The sequence below is a fragment of the Aspergillus piperis genome, assembly GCF_003184755.1.
Source record: "Aspergillus piperis CBS 112811 unplaced genomic scaffold BO85scaffold_27, whole genome shotgun sequence".
Classification (NCBI taxonomy): Eukaryota; Fungi; Ascomycota; class Eurotiomycetes; order Eurotiales; family Aspergillaceae; genus Aspergillus; species Aspergillus piperis.
This window is the reverse complement of record NW_020291617.1, coordinates 78,639-103,049: the sequence shown is the minus strand read 5'-3', so window position 1 is coordinate 103,049 and position 24,411 is coordinate 78,639. Positions and strand designations below refer to the sequence as shown.

Below are 24,411 nucleotides of genomic sequence, written 5' to 3'. Positions count from 1 at the left end.
TCTGTGTCGGGATCGTCTACTCTAGTATATAAGATCACCATTTTTGAAATCATACGTATCTCGCATTAAAGGAGAAGAGCTGGGAAACGGGAAAAATGAATACGTAGCGTACATTCCACAGCCCCATAATGTTCTCTACTGAGTTGACATACGGGAGATTTTGAGATGGGAGGAATGTTGCTAATCACTTGGCAAACTAAGCATGTTGGGCCGTGTTTAATAGAACCTAAACCATTGAACCTATCAAAGAAGATCTAAATACTGAATCAGGATCAATATGAATCCAGTGCCATCGGTTGCCCGAGTGACGATAGCTGTGGCCCATGGGGTTCGGCTTGTGTTTACCTTTTTCTGAGCGTCGCGGATCTGGACGCTAGCTGATTCAGGCAAAGTGAAGGATTAGCGCGCGGCTGGGCTCACGTGGGAGCGGGTGGTTGGTCGTGGTTGGTCGAGGCTGAGCATCGCAAGCGACTTCCCAGCCTCCCCGAAATGCGCATTGCCCGCAACAAACATCCTTAAGGCATCAAACCGTCCCTCCGCCCGGCGTGCTCCTTACTTCCTTCATCTTGTTCACCTATCTCTATCATCTGCAATACCCCTCTCCGATTCCCCTTGCTCTCTGGAAACGTCTTCCATCAGTCTTCTATCACTCCCTTATCTTAGGTCTTCCGCTCGGGACTCTTTGCTACCGCCTCCTTATCGCCTATTAAGTGCCTTGCTTCGGTCCAACCAACGTGCTTCAAACGGCCCTATCAGTGATAAGCGCACCGACCCAGCTATCCATCATAGAGCGACTCGAGCACATCCGATTTGTGGCAGTCAATCCTCAATTGCATCGTGGTCTTGCTCCTTCTAGGATATCTCTCTTCTGCTTTCCGCTCCTGCCCTTAGGGGCTCTACACAGCAACCGAGCTTAAACAATCAAATTCATCCTGGCGAGCTCGTCAAACTAGCCGTAGTTTTGATCGATCGTGTTTCGGATCTGGTATGCGTCTGACCGCCCCACGACAACTGTTTAATACAACGCATTGATGCAGCCAATGCTGACCTGCTTCTAGTCAAACATTCCTGTCGACGGGTATCACTTACCTGTTTCCACATATTGATATCTGTCATGTCGCAAGATCCTGATTCTCAGCTCTCGCAAGGCTCCCTTGCCCCTCCTGCAGAGATCACCGGCCCCGCAACGCCCATGCAACGTGCAAGTCTGTCTGCATCCCCAGACCTGAGTGTAGGCGCTGGACTGCCAGTATCACATTCCGACCAGAGTAAATCTTTATCACCCTCGTTACCTTCATCTGATATGACGCCGCCACCATCATCGCAAATTCCCGGAGCCCCGCGCCAACGGTCAAGATCTACTTCGAGCTCCTTGCTAGCTTCTCCTCCCGATATGCAAAAGACCCTCTGTGTTGCCTATGGCGCCTCAGAAAACCTTCCTACTGCCGATGATCTCGATACCGCCGATGAGTCGAAGCTCCGAACGATGGCAAAAGACCTGTTGAGTGTTGCCCAAGAGGCTCGCATGTCAGCTTTGCACTTCAAGCTACAAAATAGTCTGCTATCGTTTACTAGTAACGAAGCTATCAAGCGTGCCGAGGTAGAGCATCAGCTTGCTAGAAGAGAGGTCGAAATCATTCAGAGCTCTGAGTATCGCAGCCGTCATTGCCAACCTGAAATCAAAGCAGTGCAGCAGATTTCTAATGTGGAGCTAGAGCTTGCCCTTAAGCGCAATCAAGAGCTTGGAAGAGTAAATGCCACACTTGATCGGCGGCTGCGTCGGGCTAAGAAGCTAATTGAGCAAGAGAAGGAGAGGTCAGACCTTCTTGAGGAAGAGAACAAGTTGCTGAAAGAGCGTATCAGAGATAACCGGAAGCATTTCTCTCAGATGATTGAACATGGTCCAATGTCACCCAGCCCCCAGAGAGAAATGCAAGCTTCTCAGAGGAGGCCTGTACCACACTATGTGGAGCACGATGGCCATCAGATGAACGGTAGCGATAGCCATGACCCGTTTGCGCAACTCCTTGCTGCCGACCGTGTCCTCAATCGAGGATCGCCGAGTGTCACATCCATACCACACCGGAACCGTACTTATAAGCAGCATAATGATGGCCAGATGCGTGGAAACCACACACTCGCCTCCGTTCCCGTAACACCGTCTCGTGCTCGGATGGCCTCTGGAGGGAACCAATATAACACACCGGGCAGGGAGTCTCATGATAGCCACCGTGATCGAGACAGCACTATATCGGCGTCCGACATCGAGGAAGCTGAGACGGAGGAAGACATCCCTGCATCAGAGGCTGGAGCTCTTGCTAGCAGCATGCTTCGTCCCCACGCTTTCAGCAACCGCCGTGAGAGCCGAGGCATCGCGAATGCACCCAAGTCCAGCACACTGTTGCAGACCAAATTGTTTGGCCAAGTGAGGAAGTCAGGTGTTGAGCGTCCATCGACTGGTCTTAAACGCAAGGCGAGTTTTGATGGTGCGTCTTCGAAGAAAATGAAAGCGGAGGAGAGGGTGGGTCTCGGCATTGACACCTGGAATAAATAAGCATGACCCGTGCACAACCATGGAGCGTGTGTATCACGTATACCGGGCTTCTAGCTGTCTATCTACTTTCTACTTCCTCACCGCCACGACTCCTAGTCGCCTATCACTTTTGCGGGTCAAAGCTGGTTATGGCTGGATATGCTTGCTATTCAAGACGGGTGTCACTTGGATCTTGGATTTGTTTCTTATGTACTTTTCTTCCCTTCCTGGGGGTCTGTGACGAATGATGATGAACTGTAAAATCCCATGGGGCACCGGGTGTTTTTTTAAGGGTACTACGACTTATTGGCAACTGGTTCTGGGACTTATCACACAGGAGTATCTCTATGGTTTCTCAGTATATTGATGGCTTCAATACGAATAGTTGGGCAGATTTGGACATAACGTCATCATGAATAAGAAATTGTTAACTGATATATTATCTGCAATCGGTCGAGCAAAGAATTCCATATACTGCTTTGGTAGATGGCTTGCAGAGGAACTCCCGATAACTTCCAAGTTCGTCGAACCGCCAAGTCACATGGGTCTTACTCAGCGTGTAACGATGTAACAAGCGTGTACGGCAACGAACTTACCTGGAAGTAACTAGTACCAGGGAAGAACAATACAGTACGGGCGGTCGGTCGCAAAGAGTAGAAGCACAGCCTGAGTCGCAACACTCCAGCAGCCAGTGAGCCTACCACCAGGCAATAAGAATGAAATTTGACGTAGATACACATGTAACATAAGACTCCAATCATTCTAGTCGAGTCTGGATGGCAGTCCCAGATCCCACGAACCGTTCTGCCACGGAGAAAGTCTGGGGGTGACCTTCCGAAACGGGTAAGCAGGGTAGGGCTCGCTAAGCGAGGCGATGCGGCTCTGCGCGGTTGGCCACACCAAAAAAAGTTCCACCTAATAGTGAGACGAGGAGTTTTGAGATACGACCAGCAACCACCCACGACGACGACGACAATCTCCCGGCCTTGATCCCCATCCGTCACAATGGTGCGTTATTCTATCCAATATTGTTCAAATGGCGTCGCTAGATTATCAAATTGATGATCAGACGCTATTTTTTCGCAAAGGACTTCATGTGCTGACCTGGGACCTCTTGGTGGATATAGGCGATCAAGCACAACAACCAGATTCTCAACCAGCGTGAGTGAACCTGCTCGAGGAAGGATACGATGGTGGATATTGTTCAATATATCGGGTTTCGAACTGGCCGGCTGGAATAATATGGACTGATGGGTTTCGATTTCAGACTTCCACAAGGACTGGCAGCGTCGTGTCCGCGTGCACTTCGACCAGGTACGCTCTCGAAAATAAATCCTTTTACCCAACCGATTCCTATCTACAACGAGCGACTCGCCTATTTGGAAAAGAATACGGGATGGGAAAATTTTTTCCTATATGTGTGGTGGACTGACATGTGTTTTTTTTTTTGCTTCAATAGCCTGGCCGCAAGCACCGCCGTCGTGAGGCCCGTCTCGCTAAGGCCGCCGCTGTTGCTCCTCGTCCGGTTGACCAGCTGCGCCCCGTTGTGCGCTGCCCTACCGTCAAGTACAACCGCCGTGTCCGTGCTGGCCGTGGTTTCACCCTCGCTGAGCTGAAGGTAAATTCGTCCCTTGTGTGCAAGACAATGTCACCAGAAAGAAGAAACTGGTGATGGCGTTTGGAAATTAGCCCTGGCGACTGGGCAGGACGAATATATTGGACGGAGGCTTACACGATTATTTTTTTTCTCGCACTATAGGAAGCTGGTATCCCCAAGAAGCTCGCTCGCACCGTCGGTATTGCCGTTGACCACCGCCGTGTCAACTACTCCAAGGAGTCGCTCGTCGCCAATGTTGCTCGCCTCCAGGACTACAAGGCTCGCCTGATCCTCTTCCCCCGCAAGAGCGGTCAGTTCAAGAAGCTTGACTCTTCCGCTGAGGAGGTCAACGCTGCCAAGGCTGCTTTCGCCGAGGGCAAGACCGAGGGCTTCGCCACCCGTGTCGGTGGTGCCCTCCCCATCAAGAACGCCACTCTCGCTGAGGCCGTCACCGAGGTCAAGCGTGACGACCTCCCCAAGGGTGAGGAGGCTGCTTACCGCCGGCTGCGTGAGGCCCGCAGCGAGGCTCGCTACAAGGGTATCCGGGAGAAGCGTGCTAAGGCCAAGGCTGATGAGGAGTCTGCCGCCAAGAAATAGATATCTTGAATCACAGCTAATGATGATCGGGTCAATTTTCAAGTCGGGGATTAGTACCTTGTGTGGCATGGCGTCGCTCCTCTATTTTCCGTTTTCACCTTTGTCCTTAACATAAAAAGCTCCGAAACCCCCTCGAAATGCAAATGTCCCAAATTTTCATGTCTCCAGAAAGCTACTAGCTCCCCACCCTAACGTGAATGAAGTGAAGACCCCAACCTTTTTTTTCTGTCGTCTTTATCTTTATGTTCCTTCTGGACGATTTTGCCCATTCGATCTATCTACCGAAGGACGCGGGAGTCGGGCCTCAGGCTTCGGGTTCACCTCAACAAATACCCCCACTTGGAAACGGTAGACTTGAAGCACGCAGAGGCACGGAGCAAGCTAGTGTACAAATGCGATGATATACGGAGTGTATTCTATGTGACCACCTCGATATCTTGTAGATGTTCGTAGTTTCGACATGAATGTTAACTGTATGTGGATAACTGTCATGCAGCCTAGCTTGTCTGATAAGATCCTTACATATACTATTCTTACGGTCATGTATACTTGAGAGGATTTAGTATCGTAATTAATACTATCAGCCAGCTGCCATAGCCTAGATCTTACACACTTCCTCTGCAAGCCACTCAGGTAGATACAGAGTGCCATCCAATATAGAATCCATATCCAATGAATTCACCGGGCATGAGATGCCAGGTCAGGAGCGTATAAATTACATGAAAAGAAAGTGACCCCGAAGGATCGATAAATTGATAAAGACCGCTGAACGAATTAGCCGACGACGCCCACGTCGACAACCCCTTATCGCTTTCCATCCCATCCAAATTGAGAAAAAACGCCGTTGGTATCCGTCTATTCCAATTAATCTAGCACTTGATTATAACATAAATGATGCGGGTATTCATTTCATGGAGTTAGTACCAAGCAAAGCGCGCAAGACGCAGTCTGTAGCTCTTAGAATTGCGCCAGCAGGAACTCCGCTGCCGCTGCTTCCAGCTTGGTTGTTCTCGTTCGGATTCAAGATGGACTGGAACAGCCGTTTGGATTCCTGATCCACCTTGCGCCTGGAGCCGCTGTCGGACTCGGATAACAGAGAAACGCTGAGTCCCGGTGCTAGTTGTGGCTCACTTGTCCACTCGTCCAGTATTAATCGGCAAGTTACAAGAACTTTCAGTGAGCCGCTCTTGGATTCGAAGAGCATAGACGTGCGCTCGAGGTGCGGGAGAATTTGACGCAGTTCTGACATGCCAAAGGGTTGCGACCTTGCGCTTTTCAGTTTAGTCACATGGTCCCGTTTCGCATGTCCACTAATCAGTTCTGCATGTTGTTCCTCCATATGTAACCATAACTCAGCACGCGATACCATAGCCTCCCAGTATCGGTTAATGCCCCAGCACAGACCTGTGACATCTAGCTTAAGCAACGGATTGGCAAGCCTGGTGTCGACCCAGCGCCGTAGATCCTCTGGAGTCCTTGTATCTTCTCCATTCGCCTGTGAAGCAAATGATATGGAGACCAAGGTTTGTTTTTCTGGGTTGACGTCGAAGGTTACAGATACTTTGTAGCGGTTGGAAGGGAAGGGAGGCGGGGCGGAAAACTGAAGAGTATGTCTCTCTAAGACAAGATCAGGCGTGGAATTAGGTATGGTTTCAGAGTAGGCCGTAAGCTGTAACGGCGCAAGGGCTGTTAGATATGCTTCTGTTTGCGCCTGCTCTCCAAGCGCAAACGGGTTCACTGGAGGGGCCTCGGGTGGGGGTTTCGGGGGTCCCTTGGTGGCAAAAGGGAGCAACGAAGAGATGAGAGACGATATGGAGGATTCGCCTGAGGCCGTTGAGGTCGATTGAGGAGGACCCGTTGCTGCTAACAAAGTACTGTTGGCCGGTCAGTGGCAAGTCATTGACGGCGCCACAAGCGTGTGCAACTTACATTAACCCGGTCAAATCTCGCTCATCACCGGCATCATCTTGCGCCAGGTCTTTCGACCACGTCTCCAATTCCGAGATTTCGTTCCTCAGTTGCTGTAGTTCAGAAGTGAGTTTGTTCTTCAATTTACGCTTCGTCAAGATCTCCTCCGGTAAGGAAGTCCGATCCAACAAGAGGCCTGAATCCGCGGATTCTCCTGCCTCGCCATAGTCGACTTTCCTCAGCTTTGACGGGCTCTGTTCTCGACCATCTGTATTCCTTCTTTTCCCCCACTTTCCCTGTTGCGAGCTTGGGCTACTGCTTAGAAGTCCTTTTGGCCGCCCGGGAGGCCGTTCCAGGCCCAACTGGGTCGGCGTTGGTGGCAGATCTGGCTCGTCTAGGATGTCCTGGAATGATGGCTGTGGTAAAGCCTCATTCGCATCTATATCACCGGTCGCGCTGTCCAGTTCTGATGCCAATTGGTTCTCCGGGGTATCGGTAGGTGGTGGTAATTTTTCTGTGCTCTGTTGGGATGCAGACGGAGACCGGAACACTAGATCGGAGGCAGTAATCCTTGTTGAGACTCGCCTTGGAGGCGCTGCAAAAGCGGCCAGGCCGCTAGAGCGACGGCCAGAAAGGGATGATGCAGGCGACTGTTTGCTACCCTTGAGAGAGCCCAGAGGGCTAGCAGTCGAGGTCAAGGACGGTCTCAGGGCCTTGCGGTCTCGTAGACCGAGCGCTCTTGTTCGGGCTTGACTCGGTTTCTGCATAATTTTCGCCGGGGGCTTATTATTGTCAGTCTCGAGAAGGGTGGGATGCGATCTGGCTAAGCTCGCTCTAGTGGGAGCTTGGTAGGACATCCGTTGACTGGTGCGCTGCTGGGGGTCATCCTGAGAAGGCGCGGGGTCTTTCATTTGCGACGCGGTGACGGGGATCGCGGTCGGGGTCGCTTATGTAGCGGCTCGAGAAGAGGTGAAAACAGAACACCTAATCAGCCGTCCATGCGAGATTTAGAAGCAGACAACCTCCGCAGAGGGGATAGAGGAGCGTCCGGGGGAAAGCGCCATCACCAAACATCAACAACATCCACTGCTTTGCCGGTTTGCACTGTTTGCAGCCTCGGGATTATGACATAACCGCCGCTTTCTCATCTTCAGCCCATCTCTTTCCGATCTTCCCTTTTCTTTTTGTCGCAACTCCAACTTCACCATGGACGCTCCTTGTCTGGCGATTCGTTCGCCCCTCCTCAGACGCTGCCATGTCTGTCTTTCCGGTCCGCGCATACCCGATGCATCTCGCTTGACCCGACCACGTGCCGTCACCCCATTCATTCGCCGCTCCAGCACCCGCAGATATGCCACCGTCCAAGACACACAGGCGGACAGTTTGAATGACTCCAAGTCCCGTCAAGCGCATCCGCTATCGGGCTATTACTACGATATTTTGTCCACTCGCTCACCCTACCGACACCACGCGACAACCGATACCAAGACTGAAGAGCCCAAGCCAGAGGCGCAAACACCACAGGAAAAGATGGCCATTGTCTTCGGCACTCGGTTAGCTGGTCCCGGCAGGTCCTCACGCTACGATCCGGGCTCCGCACCGGATAAGACATGGAAAACCATAAACGGGGTGGCCATCCCTCCTCGACCGGAGGAGCCCGACAATTGCTGCATGAGTGGCTGTGTCCACTGCGTATGGGACGATTTCCGAGACGAGCTGGAGGACTGGGCCTTCAGGCTTGAACAAGCCAAGGCGAAGGGTGCGAGCAAAAGTGATGCCTCGGATATGCGGCATACCCCACGAGCGGAAGTCCGCTCAGCTAGCATGAGCATGGATGACGATGGTGGTGGCAGTGAGACCAATTGGTCGGCGCCTACTTCGGACGATGACTTGTTCGCGAGTATTCCTGTAGGGATTCGAGAGTTCATGAAAACGGAGAAGAAACTGAAGCAACGGCATCAGCAGGAATCAGCGTGAAATGATGCCCGGTACATTTCTTTCTGCTTAGTGGCATTTTTTCTCTTCTCTACTACGAATACCCTTGTGTGATGATTGATGTGGATTAGCTTGGTGTTTGGACTAGATTTGTACATACTTAGACTATACTACTGCTGCTTAGATGTAGATTGTATATATTACTCCGCCATGGTGGTGTTTAAATTATATATGCAAGATGATCCTAACACGATTGAGATTGAACATTCACACATAAATTATAGTCTCCCAATTAACGAAATCTAACTGTCATACACTACATACCGGATTGAATTAGTATTCTCCCGATATGACCAAGATCACAATCCCCATCAATAATATACTACCTCTAATACCTATCAACCCTCCCAAGCAGCAGTCCCGCACTCCACCGCCCAGAAATTCTGCCACCGAATCCCGCCCTGCTATCGCAAAAAAGTCCCATCCATATCGAAGCAAATCAAACCACCGAACCCCAATAACAAACTAGACAAAAGCAGAACAAAATGTCAACATCAAAATCAGAAACAGACATTATCCTAAATAAGGCCAACGTAGCGCTAGCTCGGAGCCAGCGTCTCGTTGCCTCATGGCTACCTGCACCGACGACAGACGATCAAGCGAACAGCAAGAAAACCGAAGAGGAATTACAGCGAGAAGAGGATGAGATTTTCACGGCGGTTCCGGAGACGTATGATACATTCTTTTTGTTTTCTTTTTTTTTTATATCCCTTTCTGTCCCGTCTATGCGGCTCTATGGAGTATCTTCTGACCGGAGGGGACTGGCTACGAACAATAATTGATGGACATGTCATAACTAACAATGGATTCAATGTATAGATTAGGAGTCGGTGCACCACTCCCTACTAAAGCCGTGGACGGAAGTTGGAATCGGACCGAATTGGATTCGAATGACAAATTACGGAAACAGCTCTTGGGAAGGAATTATCAGAAGGTTATGGCTGCGAAGAAGGCTTCGACTGCGAAGGGAGGCGGTAACGATGCTGCTGCTGCGGCGTCAACAAATCCCACTAAGAATGGGGTGGCGAAAACGGAAGAAGAGGATGATGATGACGAGGAAGAGGGACGGACGGCGGCGATAGGGAAGAAGAAAGCTATGTTAGCGAAAAAGCGCAAGGCGCCTGAACCGCAAGCTCAGACGGGATCCGAGACGGTTGGAGGTGAATCCGGAGAATCAAAGCAGACGAGTGATGTCGGTGATGGCACTGAAAGCAAAGCCGATCAGTTGGACAAGCAACCGGGAGCTTCATCACGGCCCGCTAGGGGGAGAAAGAAGGGGACGAGCTTCTTGGATGAGATCCTGGCTGAGCGGTCGAAGAAGAGAAAGAAGAGGTAAACAAGTATATTTGTGATACCCTCTCACCTCACATTAACGGAGCCCAGTCTACGATGTATAACCTCGAGGAAATGAATATACCCATTTAGTTCTCTGTGTACAGTTATTTGTGAATACGTCAAGAATTGTTCATCTAATCCAAAAATAAAATCTCATTGATTGTGCGCCTGCAGCCGGATATCACTATGTCCTCTGCAAATCTAGATTACTATACTCACACAATATCGTGCACCACCACCCCAAACCCAGGGTATATAATATAACAACAGGAAGGCGGAGCAGCCGAGAATGGTTCTCTGTGCAAGGGCCTTCCACCATCAGAAAGCAATGCTGTCCAAGAAATATAAAAGAAGAAAACAGATTAGTGCCGTCCAAACCATGCCCGGTAAGCACGGGTTCCACATGCTGGAATCCATGTATGTTGTGTCAATTGTACAGTAGATGTTCCCACCCAGAAAGAAGATAAACACAGAAAGTACAGATGGGCAATACTCCACAAGATGCAGTACCAGTCCAGAAATGAAGGCTGAGAGGGAGTTTCTCCTGGTGATATGCTTTTCCTTTACCCCTTTCCAAATATAAAAAAACGTGCGCCCCGAAGAACAAGAAGTCTATAGCTCCGATTCCGGTAGGGTCCCGATTATCAGCGCCAAGCAATGCTCCTGCGAGAATCCCCGGATCAAGGATATGAATGAAGCAAGTAATAATGATGAAGTTGAGTTTATTCCAATCGCTTCCGTTTCCGATCATCGGCCATAGCATGCTGGTCTTCGTCCGGCCTCTCAGCGGTATCAGCTGGGTTCAGAAGCGAATGAACATTGCTGGCCATGCTGGAACGTCGAGTTGCTGGCAAAGACGATTCGTGTCGAGGGAATCTAGGTCCCAAAGACCAGCCGTTATCGGTTGGGGGGTTCTGATCGGGGTGCAAAGGGGGAGTTGGGTGTCGATGTTCCTGCAGACGCCGCGGTGCACCCATTTCATACTGGGCTAACACATCTCGGACCGATTGTTCACTTGACGTCGGAGTCCGGTGTCGAGAGGGAGACCAGGGATTCGTTGGCTGCGGGGGGTGTGCGGAAGGGAATGGCGACACTCCCGGTGGCGGCCAGCCATGCTGTCTAATGTCCGCCGAAGTGTGCCGGCGCGCAAGATTGGGCCCAGGCGGAGAGGATACGGACGAAAGAGGATGAGGCATAGGTTGCTGCGGAGTGACGACCGCTGGCACTTGCGGACGATTGTAGCTGGGGGAAGAATTTCCAGCGCCAATTGACCCGTACCGCCGCGGAGAGACGGCCAGATGAGGGGGGACAGGGGGCCGAATCATACCGGTCCTCGAGGGGTCCAGCATTGATGGGCGGCGACTCTCTTCCGGGGGCATTTGGCGCGGCGACAGCGGCGGACCTGCATCGCCAGAAATGCCGGTGACGTAGGGTTGTCGGACGGCCAAGTATGGGTCCGGAGGATGCTCCAGGGCCCGCACAGCCTCGAGGTGCTTCTCCAATTCCGCCTGCATGGAGGCCACTACACCAAATTTCGTTAGTCAATCATGCAGATGGGGCTATCAAATGGTGGATAGTCCTCACCGTCTCGATACAGAAGGCTCTCGCGATCGGGGATCATGCCTTGGAGGAAACGTGAAATTGAGTGAGTCCACTGGACGACGAAAAGAATCAGCAAGCATGAAACCACTAGATGTCGCGACCGCATTGGAGGCCCGTCAACTTACGTGATAACACCTGGTTAAGCTCTCGGCCATGGATTGACATCTTGCATTAAGGGTTGCATTTCCTTCTTCGGCGTTCCGTAGACGAGCATGCAAGTCATACATAGAGTGCTCCAGGTTCATCAAGCGGGACTCGGTGACATCGGGAACTGGCTCAGCGGGGGTGCCGGGCTGGGAGGCGGCGGCCTTGTGACCAGGAAATGAGTCGCGATGGATCAATGCATGACGGGATGCGCGCCGCTTGATCTCTCGCAAACCCACAAGATCTCCGCGCTTGAAGTTGCCATTCCCATGTTTAAACTCCCACAGAGCGGAGTCTGGCGAACCGGTGTGGAATACATCGCTCACTGGGATCCATGTGTATCAATAACGGTCGGGGCAATGCTATTTGCTGTCTCAGCCCGCATACCTTTATGAAATCCGTACATATTCAGCTGCCTGACGAAGGACGAAATGTTGGTGTGCTTGAAGTATTGACTGAGCTGTTCGTTAGCAGCTAGTTCCCACAGAGCGCGATAGGCTACGATAGGGGAAGACTAACGCCAGGACTTTGGAGAATTCGGAAGTCGGGGACATGACGAAGCTATCATTCGTACTCGACCACGAGATGAGGTGCTGAATACTGGGATCCTCTAGCATACTATACAGTGTTGTTAGATCGAGCCCGTTACCGTGAAGGGTTAAGGGGAACGGGGGAGGTATTCGAAAGGAAGCAACAAAACGGAAGACTGAACGACAAAAAATGGCCTCCGACGTACTTGTAGAGCTTGTGAATAAAGGCCGTCTGAACGACCTTTGGCTGCTGAGCAGCAGCAGCCGCACCGATGGCTTGAGTGGGAGCGGCATGGTGGTTCACATTGGAAGGTTCAGTAGAGCCATTGGAGGTGGCGGTGGTGTTGCTTGCGCCCGCCCGATCGCTATCGGGACTGCTATGGATGGGGGGCGCAGCGCCCGAGGCAGGAGGAGTAACCTCCATGGGATCACCGGTGGACTGGCTGGAGGGAGGAACGGAGGAGGCAAGGACAGGAATCTTGCGGGTTTTGCCGGGCGCATCGATAGCAGTGAGGATAAGCGGACTTCTGGACGGGGGATCGGCGAGACCGCTCATCTCGCGCGGCGGAACAGGGGGGGAGGGAGGAGGGAGGAGGAGAAGCAGGAGGAGGAGGGAGGGAGGGGGGGAAAGAGAGGAAGAGAAGAGGAGGGAAAAGAAAAGGAATGAGAACGGGGCGGCCGAGGAGGGAGCCGCAGCAGACGGAGAGAAAGAGAGAAGAGAGAGAAAAGAGAGCGAGGCAGAGAGAAGAGAGTAGACGACGGGATTCGCGTAAAGTGAAAAAGTACTTAATTCCTTTTCTGCCCTTTACTTTTTTGAGCCTTAGAGAAGAAGTAGGCCAAGACAGAGAGTTTCTTCAAGGCGAAAGGAATTAAGTAAATTAATGAAGGGGAATAATGCAATCAACTAAAAATAACATCGAAGAAAATAATTATATTAAAGATGGGGAAATTTGTTGAATAATAGGAAGTAGAAGGGAAGAAAACTAAATGATAATAGGTATAAGAATAGATAGATAGATAGATTGGGGGGGGGGGGGGAAAGCCTGCCAGTTTCTTTTCTCTTTCCCGCAAGAACAGCAACCAGCAGCAAATCCCCGAAGAGTAAATAGTAAGTAGTTTAGGAGTACTTGGATGGGGTTGGAAGATAAGAATGGGAATGGATTTGGGGGAAGAAGATGAAGAAGAAGAAGAAGAAGGTGGAGAGAGGAAACTTGGGAAGGAAAACAAGAAGAAAAGAATGAAGAACTAAATGACCAGCCGAGTAGTTCTAGTTCAATCAACTTAGTACTTAGTTACTGGTAAGTAGTAAAATTGCAGGATGGGGGATGGAATGGTAGTTCGAGTACTGATGATGAACCAAGAAGAGTCTGGGCCAGACTGGAAGTTGAGGATCATCGCCAGTCAAAAAAAAAGTGTCTCCGCTTCCCGAAGCATCGCCGTGCTCTCCATTGGTCCATCCATTCATAAAAACCCAACTTGTTCCCTTCCTTCCATCCTTCCTGTTGCTTTTTGGCTTTTCGCCTTCCGATCGCCTGCTGGGGCTGCGCCGTAGATCGATGACCCAGCGTTTCCTGTTTTCCCCCTCGTCACTTTCCGATCGACGTAAGCCCTTCCCAAGGTCTGTGAAGAAGAGTAAGAAGCAGGAGGAGGGGGAAAGAGGAAGAGGGAACGAAACCAAAAATTAAGGTCGTGCTTTGCATAGTATTCATTTATTGGTGGATGGATCAAGATTGCAGTCAGTGCTACGGAGTACTTTAGTACTCACTAGAAAAAAGTTGTCGGTGCCTCTAGATAGGCACTTGGCCAAATTCTCGAAAGAATAAGTAATGTGAGAAACCGAAGAGATCCAAAAAGTGACTAAAACAGAAACTCTTCCTTTCTCACTTTAATAGAAATAATACAGACAAGGAGTTAAAGATGAGAAGAGTGCCTGCCTGCCTGCGTGCCTGCCTTGTCTGAGCAGCTCCAGACCCTGCAGGACGGCTCGCCTTAAACTACTCCCTACTAACTAACTATCGGACTTCCCTTTCCTCTAGTACCATCCACCACCAGAACCCAGGCTGTCTAAACTACCCAAACTACTATCCATCTATCGTCCCCTCCGTAGTTGAGACTCTGAGACCTCGTCTTAGAATAGCGTCGACTGGCCGTCAGCCATGACCGCCGATGCCTCTTCTATACAGCAAATCATCACCCTCTTCACTCATCTGAATACGAGCTCAGCTCGACAGGATGCGTATGACCATCCATTCATCCATCCATCCGTCGTCGATGATCTTCCTTTCCCCCTCTTTTCCCCTTCATAAACCTCAGTCTTAGATTAAGCTCATGCAGCCCTTCCCGACAGGTATCATCGCATTCTAGACCTATTGAACCCCCATGAATGGCGCGATGTACAAAAGCGCACCAGTCAGCGCTCCTTTCAAATGGATATTCTAGCGGAATCCCCCCCAGAAATCGCAGTTCAAATCGCTCAGTATCTCGACCTTTCTGACCTCCATATCCTCCACAGAGTATGTTGCCATCCCCCCCCCGTGGCCTTGAAAAAGGTGACCAGCCACCCTTATGACCCCCCCGAGACTGAGTTCAAGCCACATTCCACCAGGTCTCTAGAAAGTGGCGCCAGCTACTCTCGTCAGAATTGATCCAGGGTGCTGTATACCAGCAATACACAGGGCATGTGCTTGCAGCGGAACATGGCCCAGCTGACCACTTCACCCAATATGCCAAGTATAGAATCCGTCTGGAGCGTGGTCTACCCATCTGCAATCTCCAGGCTTCCAACCTCTTTCCGACAGATGGCTCAAAGCTTGAATGCCTGGATTACGCCAATGGAAGGTGTGCTTGGCTAGACAACGGCACCCATGTCGTCGTGCACGATCTCTGCAAGCGCTCCACCCAGCGGTTCTGCACGGAGAATCGAGACTCGTTTTGGGATTTGCGTCTCTCCGATTCCATGGTGGTCGCAATCAGCGCGCGTGCGTAAGTACACATAAGATAAACCACATCTTGCGGTGGTTTCGCCGAGAAAGGAACACTTTAGACACCCAGCTCATCCCGAGTCTAGATACTGCCACGCCTGGAACCTCGAGACGGAAGAACACGCCTCGTTCCGTATCCCCGCTTTCAGCTTTCGGATCTTCGTTGTTAATGGTCTCAAGGTTGCTCTGAGTATCAATCACTGTTCTGCAGCTGGTGACGAGGAGAACAAGATCTATTACTGGGACATGGGCTCGCGAGCTGCTCGTACCATCGAAGTAACTTCCCACCTGGCATTGATAGGCCTGCAACCCAGCACCAACAGCGTGACCACTCTCCTCGAAAAAGGAGATGATCCCATGAACGTTCACCCTTCGCCTTGGGACAGACTACGTGTCGTAAAGCACACCTTTGATGACTACGGCCGCATCACCAGTCCATTTCCCCCCTATACACTACACTTACCGTCCCCCATTCAACCCGACTGGAGCATTGCCGATATATCAAACAGTTCTGCTAGCAACTTAGCTGTCTTTGTCTGCAAACCGCCGTCTCAACTCAATACACCGTCGTCGACAACGACAGCGTCCAACTTGCACCATGTCCTTGTAGTTTCATACGACCCGCAGCGGGACAAAATCCACATGCACACATTGCTCCAGGAAGAATGTACACCTTACTTCCCCTTTTGCACGACCGTGCTGGACGGCGATCTTCTCTACTATGTGAAGAGCGATAGGGGGAAACCGGCTATCTGGATCTTCAACCCAGCGTCCCGGATCCCTCATCGCCCGGCCAAATCCATGAGTCTCGGGCTGCCCCGAGAAGCCTCGGACGGCATTTACTCGAACCTCTTCACTCTCCGCGGCGATAGGGACTTCATTCTCCTGCTCCACGAAATCGATGTAAAAGTGTGGCGGTTCAAGGACGTACATCCTCCAGAGTCTACCAATCTGGCGCTTCCAGCAGCGTGAGGGAGATTATCACCCAACGACACCAAAGAGGGCACAGAAAAAGGGAAAATACATTTGACATAAGAAAATGAACCTAGAAATGGACGATATACAGGACCATCAAATGCTCTCTATAAAGATACCCCTCGTGCTCTCTCTGTCTGAATCCGTCTCATTTCACCATTATAGCAACTCGTTTGTGACAACCCCTATGACCGATCTTATTCTAGGCAGCAGGAGTGCGTTAGCATCGTCGACGAAGCCCGTGGTCACCAACCGTCGGCCTATTGCTCCGCATCTCGCTGCACCATCGAACACGCATAAACCTTCTGAATCCCCGGCCATCGGAGTGGGGGAAAGCAAGAGGGAAGTAAGGAAAATAAAAGGAAAAATAAAAAGAGTACAAGAGACAGTGGAGCAGTAGACAAGGTGTGACACATCTATAAATCCAAATCCGACTCGGAGATTAGATACCAAGGGTGAACTCAACGCCAACGTCGATCTCGCGGGCCATCTTGACGACCTTGGAGAACTGGACAGACTTCTCAGCAGCGCTCTGGAGATCCTCAATGGAGAAAATCTTGAGGCCGGACTCGTTGATCTGCAAACCACGTCAGTTAGCTTGTGTTTTCGTTACGCTGATCCCCCGATAAATGGTAAGAACATACCAGCTTGTGAGCCTGCTCCATGTTGGTACCCTGCAGACGGGCAACGATGGGAGTGCGCAGACCCATCTCCTGCACGACGTTGATCAAACCCTGGGCAATAGCGTCGCAGCGGACGATACCACCGAAGATGTTGACGAAGATGGCAGTCACCTTGGGGTCGCTGGTGATGAGCTCGAAAGCGGACTTGATGGCGGCGGGAGTGGCACCACCACCGACATCGAGGAAGTTGGCGGGGGCACCGCCGTTGAGCTTGATGATATCCATGGTGGCCATGGCAAGACCAGCACCGTTAACTATGGCGACCGTTAGCATAAATCATATCAGTCGAGTGGGATGGACCCATACCCAGGCATCCAATGTCACCGTCAAGCTTGATGAAGTTCAGACCGTGCCTATGCCGTAGATTAGAATGCTTTCGAGCGTTGTAAATATGAAAGCCAGGAAGATCTTACTCAGCAGCCTTGACCTCATCGGCGTCTTCCTGGGTGGTGTCTCTCCAGGAGAAGACCTCCTTCTGGCGGAAATCGGCGTTGTCATCGAAGCCAAGCTTGGCATCCATGGCCATGACCTTGTGGTCGGAGGTCTCAGACAGAGGGTTGATCTCGATCTGGGTAGCATCCTTCTCCATGAAGACCTTGTAGAGCTTCTGGATGGTGTCCTTGGCCTCCTCGACGCACTGCTCGGAGAAGCCGAGCTCGGTGACGATCTTGTGAGCAATGGCATCGGTCACACCGACCTTGATGTCAATGGGAGTGGTGATGATGGCCTCGGGGTTCTCCTTGGCGACGGCCTCAATGTCCATACCACCTTGCGACGAGGCGACAATGACGGGGCTCTGAGAGGCGCGGTCCATGAGGACAGCAAGGTAGAACTCGCGGCGAGCGAACTTGCGCTCACAGATGTAGACAGAGTTGCAAAGACGACCAGCAGCGCCAGTCTGCTTCGTGATCAGCTTCTGTCCGATCATCTGGCTAGCGAACATCTTGGCCTCGGTAGGCCTAAAATTTTATACAGATCAGCGCAAGGGAAGACTCGGAATAACGCGGGTCACACTCACGAGTAGATCACGCGCACACCACCCTTAAGGCCATTGTCGAAAGTACCCTTACCACGACCACCAGCAAGAACCTGGGCCTTGATGACCATGTCGTCATTACCTATAACATCCCCGTCTTAGTAGCCGTCGCGACTTTTGGGTTGGAGCACGGCGGATCACAAAAACGTACCGAGGGACTTGGCAACGGCCTCAGCCTCCTCCGCGGAGCGGGCGACTTCACCCTTGGGCATGCCGACGCCATACTGTAGTATCGTATTAGTGATAATTGCAAGGCGAAATTTTACAGCAGAAATTTGGGTGCCCGACGCACCGACTTGAGCAGGTTCGCAGACAGGTATTCGTGGATCGACAGGTTTCTCTGTTGCTGAGCAACACGGGTCTGGACGGAAGATTCCTGTCAACAACGGAGATGTTAGCACGCCGATCTGCCTTTAGAAGATTTGGCAGGAGGTAAGGGCAAAAGGGCCCAGGGATGCTTACCGTCGCAGCCCTCAAAGCTGTCGTAACCGGTTTGCTGCGGGCAAGCTTGAACATGGTGACTGAGGTATTTAGAAGAGAGGAGAGGAGAGGGATCAAAAAAGTCTTGTCGGGGAGAGAAGGGTGACAAGAACAAGAGTATCCTCCGACGTGAGGTTATGCGGGAGAAGATGGGGGAAGTATTTGGGGTGTTGATGGGAGAACAGCTTTCTTTTTCGCGGCTGCGCTTCTCGGGATGATAATTGCCTTGGGAGTAGCCATCGGCAGTCACCTGACGGGCCAACCAGCGTGCGCCTCGGGATGATTAAGCAGCACAGTTTCCGACGCGAATATCACGGAACGGGGCCATCCTCTCGCCTGGTCCCTACCGCGTCTGAAGCTCGTCGATGGCCTGTTTGGGACGGTCAGCATGGATCTGAACCCGTTAGGCAACATCAGTGAGAAATATCTTGTGCAGAGGCAACCATGATATCTCGGCTTCGTTCGTGAAGTTACTATGCCTCTCGGGCAGCTAGTTCTTCTACTTGGCGCCTCGCCCCGAACCCGAACCCTGAATCCGCCGGCTTATCCTCCTAGCCCGGGGGCATACGGCAAATGGTTTAAACGGTCTTACGACGTCGGCATGCACCACTGATTGCCCTACGATGTCGAAAGACCAGTCTTACTGATGTCAAGCAACCGGTTCAAGCAGAGAAGATGACATCCCAACCAGTAAACGCCGTGTTTTGGAATGCTAATACTACACTTGGAACGAATGACCTGAAGGATCGACGTGAACCCCGTCCAACAGAACAGATTCATCCGTCCTTACGCCATCCCCTCTCCCTTCATTTCCCAGCAGCTCTTCTGAGTCTGTTGAGTTTGAACATCTTCGTCACAATCTTCCCAGACAGGCCATTCCAAGCCCATCCTCCCATAAGCAGCCAGATCAACCAGCTTTTGTTACCTTCCCAGATCCAGTTCTTCCGACCTTGCGCCCAGGGCCAAATCCAGCGCCATGGTGCAGACCCATAGAGAACCTGTGTGACCACGCTGCGAGCGTATGCTTCGTTTGGCATGGCCCCAGCCTGGCTATGTACCACCCGTCGGTTATATTCGTCCTCAATTGGTGCATAGATTGAGCCGGGAACCAGAGTACGCTTGACACGGGCGATGCGAGATTGCACACCCCCGGTAACGACGGTAGTGACGTGCACACTTGATATCCTCGTATCAATAAATCTGTTACAGGGCGGAGGGGGAGGGGGGTTATTGAAGTAACATACCCGAACGGAGCTAGTTCCACACGCAAGGCATCGCTAAACGAGTGCACGGCAGCCTTCGAGGCGTTGTATACGGACCCGAAAACGTAGGGAACAACCTGGACCAGTATCAGCACAAGGTAGCTTCCCTTTAAGCTTATCTCCGAGCACACTCACCCCAGCAACAGAACCAATCTGTACAATAGTTCCCTTAGCCTTCATAAGAAGTGGTAGGAAGGTCTGGCAAATGTGTACAACCGCGACAAAGTTTGTTTCGAACGTGTCACGGATTTCGGAGAGCTCTGCCTCCATAGCTGGCACAGTATAATCTATCATGCATAAGAGAGGTTCTTAATGAAGTCATAAAAATTATCATACGTACTCCGGCCACTGGCGACTATATCAGCTCATGATGTGTTAGAATAGAAAGGTGACAACTTACGCGTTATTGACGAGATAATCCAGTCCTTTCTCCCCAAGCTTCCCTTTTACTTCTTCAAAGCATCGTCGAACGCTTTCCTCATCGTCAACAGTAAGACTCAGAGTCTCAACCCCAATAGACGATAGATCTTCGATTGTCTTTGAATCACGGGCAGTAGCGAACACACGCAGGCCATTACGATGGAACTCACGGGCCATAGAGTTCCCAATACCGCCAGGAGAGCATCTGTATGATTAGGCGGCATAAGTAATATGTCAACGGAGATAATATTCATAAGGGGATGACGATCATGTGCAACACCTACCCTGTAATCAGCACAGACTTCCGTCCGTCTTCGGTTCCTCTCATTGTGCTTTAAAGCGGGGCAGATGGAGAATGACTGTCGAAGGGTGCGGGATCTGATGTATCTTAATGATCTGTCACAAATATAGGCTAAAGTTGGAAGTCCTTCTCCGAGGCTTCCTGCTATCTATGTACCTTCCCTGCCGATCACACTAGTTCAGATGCAGAACCTCGGTAAGATTACCACATGTAAAAAGGAACATATACCTTACTCCCGACACATGCTGCCAGCTGCTCAACCTCCCGGCGGCATTTCGCTTTGATTAGCATTCTGTATCTTTGACCTTCACATTTATATTGAAACCCTACGGAGAAGATGCTGTAGCTTTCCTTCTATGCATGAAATATAGATTTCAAAACTGATTACCCGAACTTGACACGACACTTACTGCATACCCAGATAGCCACAGTTTCTCATAACTCTTTTGGAATTTTTAACAGCACTGGGGTATCATTTTGGTCATTTGTATTCTAGAATGGTTGTATCCCAGAAGTGTTGCTGTTGTAGATGTTGACCCGGAAATACAATATTCCGGCAGGCTTCTGAGTAGGGAATAATGTACTCGCGAAGGTATACTATGCACTCTACTCAGGAAGAATTCTTATGAGACTCTAGATTAATGTGACAATACGAGATCTGGATCTGAGAGCCAGCCTCGCGCATGTATAATAACCACGTAGTAAGTGGCATATGCAAGATGAGGTGTACCTGCAGGCTTGAGTTTATAACTATCCATCGTATCCCATGCTAGGGATACAGATAGCTAGCTCTCTGACATCCATCTCAAGACGGGTCATAAATGGGTCGTCTTTACTTTATGTGTCTCAGAATCTCTCAGCTTAGCTATCGTGCTGATTATGGGGTAGGGTGTGCTTCCTTGGGCAGTCTCGACGGAAAGGGTTAAAAGAATCTAGCTGTGCTTTCGCCGATTTGTTCAGGGTTGGCTAACGGGGAAATAATTGAATAGTATGACGGACAATATATAATCGACTGAGAAAATTTGACCTAGTTACTGCGCAGTCACTAACTGATCATAGCCTTTATTGGAGAAGTCTTGAGGAGTCAGTACCTTGCAACGCAACGCAACGAATCACAATACTTTCTTTTTTATTTGCCGCAGGATTGATGAATACGAGAATAGTAATTTGTCAGTACCATGCAGGCAATAATTGGGTGACGAAGACTATATGTTCTGATCTAGTGGTACATAGTCGGTACCAAGCTTTCGGGCTACTAACAGTACTAGATACTAGATCCGTATAGATAGTCGACGTATGCTTCCCGCTTCCCGCTTCCCCGCTACGAAAATGGAGGCGTGCCGATATCCGAGAGGCAACAGATTGATTCATTGCCTGCCCAATGTGTCGCCTTCGGACTTACGGCAGTGATACTGTCCTCCACAGTTTGGAGACCAAGAACCAGAAGGCTGCTCTAGACAATCACTTGCTTGCATCTGCCCCGAATCAGCTGTGTCGAAGCGTCTTTGACTATTGACGGCCCTTTTCGCTCACCCGCTTGGCCCCGAACCACCCTCCTCAAACAAAGTCCACCGGGAAGATCCCATTTGTGTGATTGGTGCCAACACCCGGCGAAGTGGACGGCGGCCTCCTGTTAGCAACTTAGCAGAGGAAAAGCAGTGCCGCGATGATGACATGCGAGGAGCTATAACTACTAACTAGTTGCCCCGTCGAATCTTGATCGCTGCCGCACTGGAGTCGCTTGTTTCTGAATTTTATTTTTATTTTTATTTTCTTCGCTTTATTAACTCTCACTGTGGTGGCTAGTTTCCCCTTGCTGTACTTAAACTACTTACTATATACGTCCTCCAGCCCTATGCGTTTCAGTTCCAACTGTGTGTGAAACCAGTCTTACGCGTGGGTTTTCCTGGCTTTGTCGATCTGGGGCCGATCTTTCCTCTACGTCATTTTGTATCTCCTTTCCCTTTCAGCTTTGTATCCCTGATTTCAAGCGATTACTTCTCTTTAAGACGAAAAGCAAATTTGTGTGGTCGTCATCACCCTTTCCCCCCCTAGCAGGCCGACTCCTTGTGTATGTGTTTCAGACCAAGTTGTGAGGTATATAGTTGGAGACCGATATTCCCGACCTGAGGAAACCTTGCCCAGCAAGGGAAGTTGCATTTCGAGGAACCTGTTCCAGAAGAGATCAGCAGGGGATCTGATCTGAGACTTTGTCCAAGAAATTACAAGCATGACTGCGTCGTTACCCACAGAGAACCCGCCATGACTCCGGATCGCTTGTTTCCCAGACACCTAAGAAGCCCAGGGGATGATGGCTACCGAACCCCAACCATTGAAGATACCCAAAATGACCTTGCAGGAAATACTGGCGGCGATTCTTACTTTCACCCCAGAGGATCTATAATAAGCCAGGCCCACACCTCGGCATTAGACGCCATTCACAGCTCTTCATATCGCAAGTCTGAAGGAGATGGAGACGAGGGTGTGGATGGAATGGCTTACCCCCAGAGTGAAGCTGAAACCAGACCAACTGGTCTTGGATGGAAGAAGCGTATTCGTCACATTACCTGGGCATTTTTCACCCTAACTATGGCGACTGGGGGAATCGCAAATGTTTTGTACTTTGGTGAGTGTGTCCCTTGTCTTAGGTAGGTATAGGGTAAATGTACTGATCGCCAGCATGGAACAGTACCCTATAGATTTCGCGGCTTGGAAACCATTGGAATCATCTTCTTCCTAGCCAACTTGTTTCTCTACATCTTAATCTGGTGCCTTTTGATAACACGTTTCTATCTATACCCTTACACTTTCAAGGCATCCTTTCTGCATCCGACAGAGTCATTATTTGTTCCGGCTTCGCTGGTCTCTTTTGGGACGATTTTGATTAATATCTCACAATATGGACCCAACCACACAGGGCCCTGGCTTACATATGCGGTCGGAATCTTGTTTTGGATTGATGCAGCCCTGGCAGTCATCTCTTCTGCCGCTATTTACCTCATTCTGTGAGTACAAAGAGGCCCTAATATTAGAAGTGTGAGCCTAGAAACCAAGCAGGACAACTAATGAGCTGTAGGTGGTCGACCCAGACATTTACAATTGCACAAATGACACCTATTTGGATCTTCCCTGCGTACCCAATGCTTATTATAGGCCCTCATGCTGGGATCCTGAGCTCCAAACTTGAGCCTGCTCGCTCTTTGCGAATCATAATTGGTGGTACCACTATCCAAGGCGTTGGCTTCTTGGTATCTCTGATGGTGTACTCGGCTTTTATCTACCGGCTGATGTCGCAAAAGCTCCCCCGAGAAAATGTCCGACCAGGTATGTTCGTATCGGTTGGTCCCAGTGCGTTTACTGTGTCTGGGATTGTCAACATGGCAGCCCATGCCAAAAGAAGCTTCCCGGAGGATTTCATGGGCAATGGTGCATTAGCTGCAGACATTGTGAAAGTTGTTGCTAACTTTTCCTGTTTATGGCTATGGGGGTAAGAATGGCTGGCCCCCTTTACATTGGATGTCACTACGAAACACGTACTGATATGCGCTTCAGGTTAGCAATATTCTTCTTCTTCATTGCCAGCTTCGCACATTGGTCTGCCATTGGACCGGGCCGGATGGTCTTTTCGATGGCATGGTTTTCATTCGTCTTCCCGAACACGGCACTGATAACGGCAACCTTTGCAATTGGAAAGGCCTTTTCTTGCAAGGCAATATCCATCATCGGCTGCGCTATGGTGTTTCCGCTGATCTTGATGTATATCTTCGTCTGTTATATGATGGTGCGTGCCATCGTGCATCACCAAATACTTTGGCCGCAGAAAGGAGAAGATAAAGATGAAGGAGGCTTTGAGGTCAACCGAATAAAGCCTGAGTCGCCAGGTGAGAATACACCTGTATAGAGGGGTGCCAACGTCTCGCTCTTTCAGGCAAATAGAAGTTGTTATTGAGATGGGATGAAACCTTCGATGGTTTTCTTGTTTGGGTCATTTTAGCGCAGCATATATACCCATAAGATGCATATAATCGGGTA

General features: G+C 50.4%; 9 protein-coding genes across 9 annotated transcripts; 5 read left to right on the top strand and 4 right to left on the bottom strand.

Annotated features, from left to right (window-relative positions):
• Positions 1-1,114: 1,114 nt before the first annotated feature.
• BO85DRAFT_492572 (60S ribosomal eL13 domain-containing protein) lies at positions 1,115-4,727 on the top strand (the record flags this gene model as incomplete). The annotated part of the gene is made up of 5 exons (XM_025663784.1): positions 1,115-2,521; positions 3,661-3,694; positions 3,801-3,847; positions 3,993-4,151; positions 4,293-4,727. 5 exons carry the CDS (start codon positions 1,115-1,117, stop codon positions 4,725-4,727), a joined length of 2,082 nt encoding a protein of 693 aa, XP_025510826.1.
• Positions 4,728-5,276: 549 nt separating this feature from the next.
• On the bottom strand, positions 5,277-7,849 carry BO85DRAFT_453554 (uncharacterized protein). The gene is made up of 2 exons (XM_025661078.1): positions 6,657-7,849; positions 5,277-6,601 (listed from the first exon to the last, which is right to left on the bottom strand). Exons 1-2 carry the CDS (start codon positions 7,544-7,546, stop codon positions 5,632-5,634), a joined length of 1,860 nt encoding a protein of 619 aa, XP_025510825.1. The 5' UTR covers positions 7,547-7,849; the 3' UTR covers positions 5,277-5,631.
• On the top strand, positions 7,400-8,823 carry BO85DRAFT_453553 (oxidoreductase-like domain-containing protein). Its single transcript, XM_025661077.1, has one exon. The coding sequence runs from the start codon at positions 7,842-7,844 to the stop codon at positions 8,610-8,612; it is 771 nt and encodes a 256-aa protein (XP_025510824.1). The 5' UTR covers positions 7,400-7,841; the 3' UTR covers positions 8,613-8,823.
• A 256-nt stretch (positions 8,824-9,079) lies between these two features.
• Positions 9,080-10,182, top strand: BO85DRAFT_406868 (DUF3245 domain-containing protein). Its single transcript, XM_025657346.1, has 2 exons — positions 9,080-9,300; positions 9,450-10,182. Exons 1-2 carry the CDS (start codon positions 9,116-9,118, stop codon positions 9,964-9,966), a joined length of 702 nt encoding a protein of 233 aa, XP_025510823.1. The 5' UTR covers positions 9,080-9,115; the 3' UTR covers positions 9,967-10,182.
• Positions 10,183-10,326: 144 nt separating this feature from the next.
• BO85DRAFT_167712 (HSF-type DNA-binding domain protein) lies at positions 10,327-13,178 on the bottom strand. Its single transcript, XM_025654267.1, has 6 exons — positions 12,448-13,178; positions 12,231-12,329; positions 12,099-12,166; positions 11,693-12,036; positions 11,550-11,619; positions 10,327-11,487 (listed from the first exon to the last, which is right to left on the bottom strand). Exons 1-6 carry the CDS (start codon positions 12,795-12,797, stop codon positions 10,688-10,690), a joined length of 1,731 nt encoding a protein of 576 aa, XP_025510822.1. The 5' UTR covers positions 12,798-13,178; the 3' UTR covers positions 10,327-10,687.
• A 986-nt stretch (positions 13,179-14,164) lies between these two features.
• BO85DRAFT_167955 (F-box domain protein) lies at positions 14,165-16,275 on the top strand. The gene is made up of 4 exons (XM_025654268.1): positions 14,165-14,477; positions 14,589-14,754; positions 14,847-15,223; positions 15,309-16,275. The coding sequence occupies exons 1-4, from the start codon at positions 14,398-14,400 to the stop codon at positions 16,192-16,194; spliced, it is 1,509 nt and encodes a 502-aa protein (XP_025510821.1). The 5' UTR covers positions 14,165-14,397; the 3' UTR covers positions 16,195-16,275.
• Positions 16,276-16,639: 364 nt separating this feature from the next.
• BO85DRAFT_442719 (succinate--CoA ligase (GDP-forming) subunit beta) lies at positions 16,640-18,432 on the bottom strand (the record flags this gene model as incomplete). The annotated part of the gene is made up of 8 exons (XM_025658849.1): positions 16,640-16,774; positions 16,842-17,134; positions 17,187-17,233; positions 17,294-17,839; positions 17,899-17,998; positions 18,068-18,140; positions 18,209-18,292; positions 18,379-18,432. The coding sequence occupies 8 exons, from the start codon at positions 18,430-18,432 to the stop codon at positions 16,640-16,642; spliced, it is 1,332 nt and encodes a 443-aa protein (XP_025510820.1).
• A 640-nt stretch (positions 18,433-19,072) lies between these two features.
• BO85DRAFT_453547 (SDR family oxidoreductase) lies at positions 19,073-20,485 on the bottom strand. The gene is made up of 6 exons (XM_025661076.1): positions 20,363-20,485; positions 20,059-20,283; positions 19,999-20,006; positions 19,794-19,945; positions 19,641-19,735; positions 19,073-19,572 (listed from the first exon to the last, which is right to left on the bottom strand). The coding sequence occupies exons 1-6, from the start codon at positions 20,404-20,406 to the stop codon at positions 19,203-19,205; spliced, it is 894 nt and encodes a 297-aa protein (XP_025510819.1). The 5' UTR covers positions 20,407-20,485; the 3' UTR covers positions 19,073-19,202.
• A 2,156-nt stretch (positions 20,486-22,641) lies between these two features.
• On the top strand, positions 22,642-24,280 carry BO85DRAFT_463419 (putative C4-dicarboxylate transporter/malic acid transport protein; the record flags this gene model as incomplete). Its single annotated transcript, XM_025661927.1, has 4 exons — positions 22,642-23,027; positions 23,079-23,384; positions 23,456-23,866; positions 23,932-24,280. 4 exons carry the CDS (start codon positions 22,642-22,644, stop codon positions 24,278-24,280), a joined length of 1,452 nt encoding a protein of 483 aa, XP_025510818.1.
• Positions 24,281-24,411: the final 131 nt, after the last annotated feature.

Bases quoted from the DNA above. Each gene is read 5' to 3' on its own strand.
- BO85DRAFT_167955 (XM_025654268.1), top strand. From the start codon at position 14,398: ATGACCGCCGATGCCTCTTCTATACAGCAAATCATCACCCTCTTCACT. The intron at 14,478-14,588 runs GTATGACCATCC...CCTTCCCGACAG, and splicing joins AGCTCAGCTCGACAGGATGC to GTATCATCGCATTCTAGACC. The intron at 14,755-14,846 runs GTATGTTGCCAT...ACATTCCACCAG, and splicing joins ACCTCCATATCCTCCACAGA to GTCTCTAGAAAGTGGCGCCA.
- BO85DRAFT_167712 (XM_025654267.1), bottom strand. From the start codon at position 12,797: ATGAGCGGTCTCGCCGATCCCCCGTCCAGAAGTCCGCTTATCCTCACT. The intron at 12,167-12,230 runs GTTAGTCTTCCC...CGAACAGCTCAG, and splicing joins GAATTCTCCAAAGTCCTGGC to TCAATACTTCAAGCACACCA. The intron at 11,620-11,692 runs GTAAGTTGACGG...TTCGTCGTCCAG, and splicing joins GCTTAACCAGGTGTTATCAC to TGGACTCACTCAATTTCACG.
- BO85DRAFT_453554 (XM_025661078.1), bottom strand. From the start codon at position 7,546: ATGAAAGACCCCGCGCCTTCTCAGGATGACCCCCAGCAGCGCACCAGT. The intron at 6,602-6,656 runs GTAAGTTGCACA...ACCGGCCAACAG, and splicing joins CGAGATTTGACCGGGTTAAT to TACTTTGTTAGCAGCAACGG.
- BO85DRAFT_453553 (XM_025661077.1), top strand. From the start codon at position 7,842: ATGGACGCTCCTTGTCTGGCGATTCGTTCGCCCCTCCTCAGACGCTGC.
- BO85DRAFT_453547 (XM_025661076.1), bottom strand. From the start codon at position 20,406: ATGAGAGGAACCGAAGACGGACGGAAGTCTGTGCTGATTACAGG. The intron at 20,284-20,362 runs GTAGGTGTTGCA...CTAATCATACAG, and splicing joins AAGTCTGTGCTGATTACAGG to ATGCTCTCCTGGCGGTATTG. The intron at 19,573-19,640 runs GTATGTTACTTC...GAGGATATCAAG, and splicing joins GTGGAACTAGCTCCGTTCGG to TGTGCACGTCACTACCGTCG.
- BO85DRAFT_406868 (XM_025657346.1), top strand. From the start codon at position 9,116: ATGTCAACATCAAAATCAGAAACAGACATTATCCTAAATAAGGCCAAC. The intron at 9,301-9,449 runs GTATGATACATT...TTCAATGTATAG, and splicing joins TTCACGGCGGTTCCGGAGAC to ATTAGGAGTCGGTGCACCAC.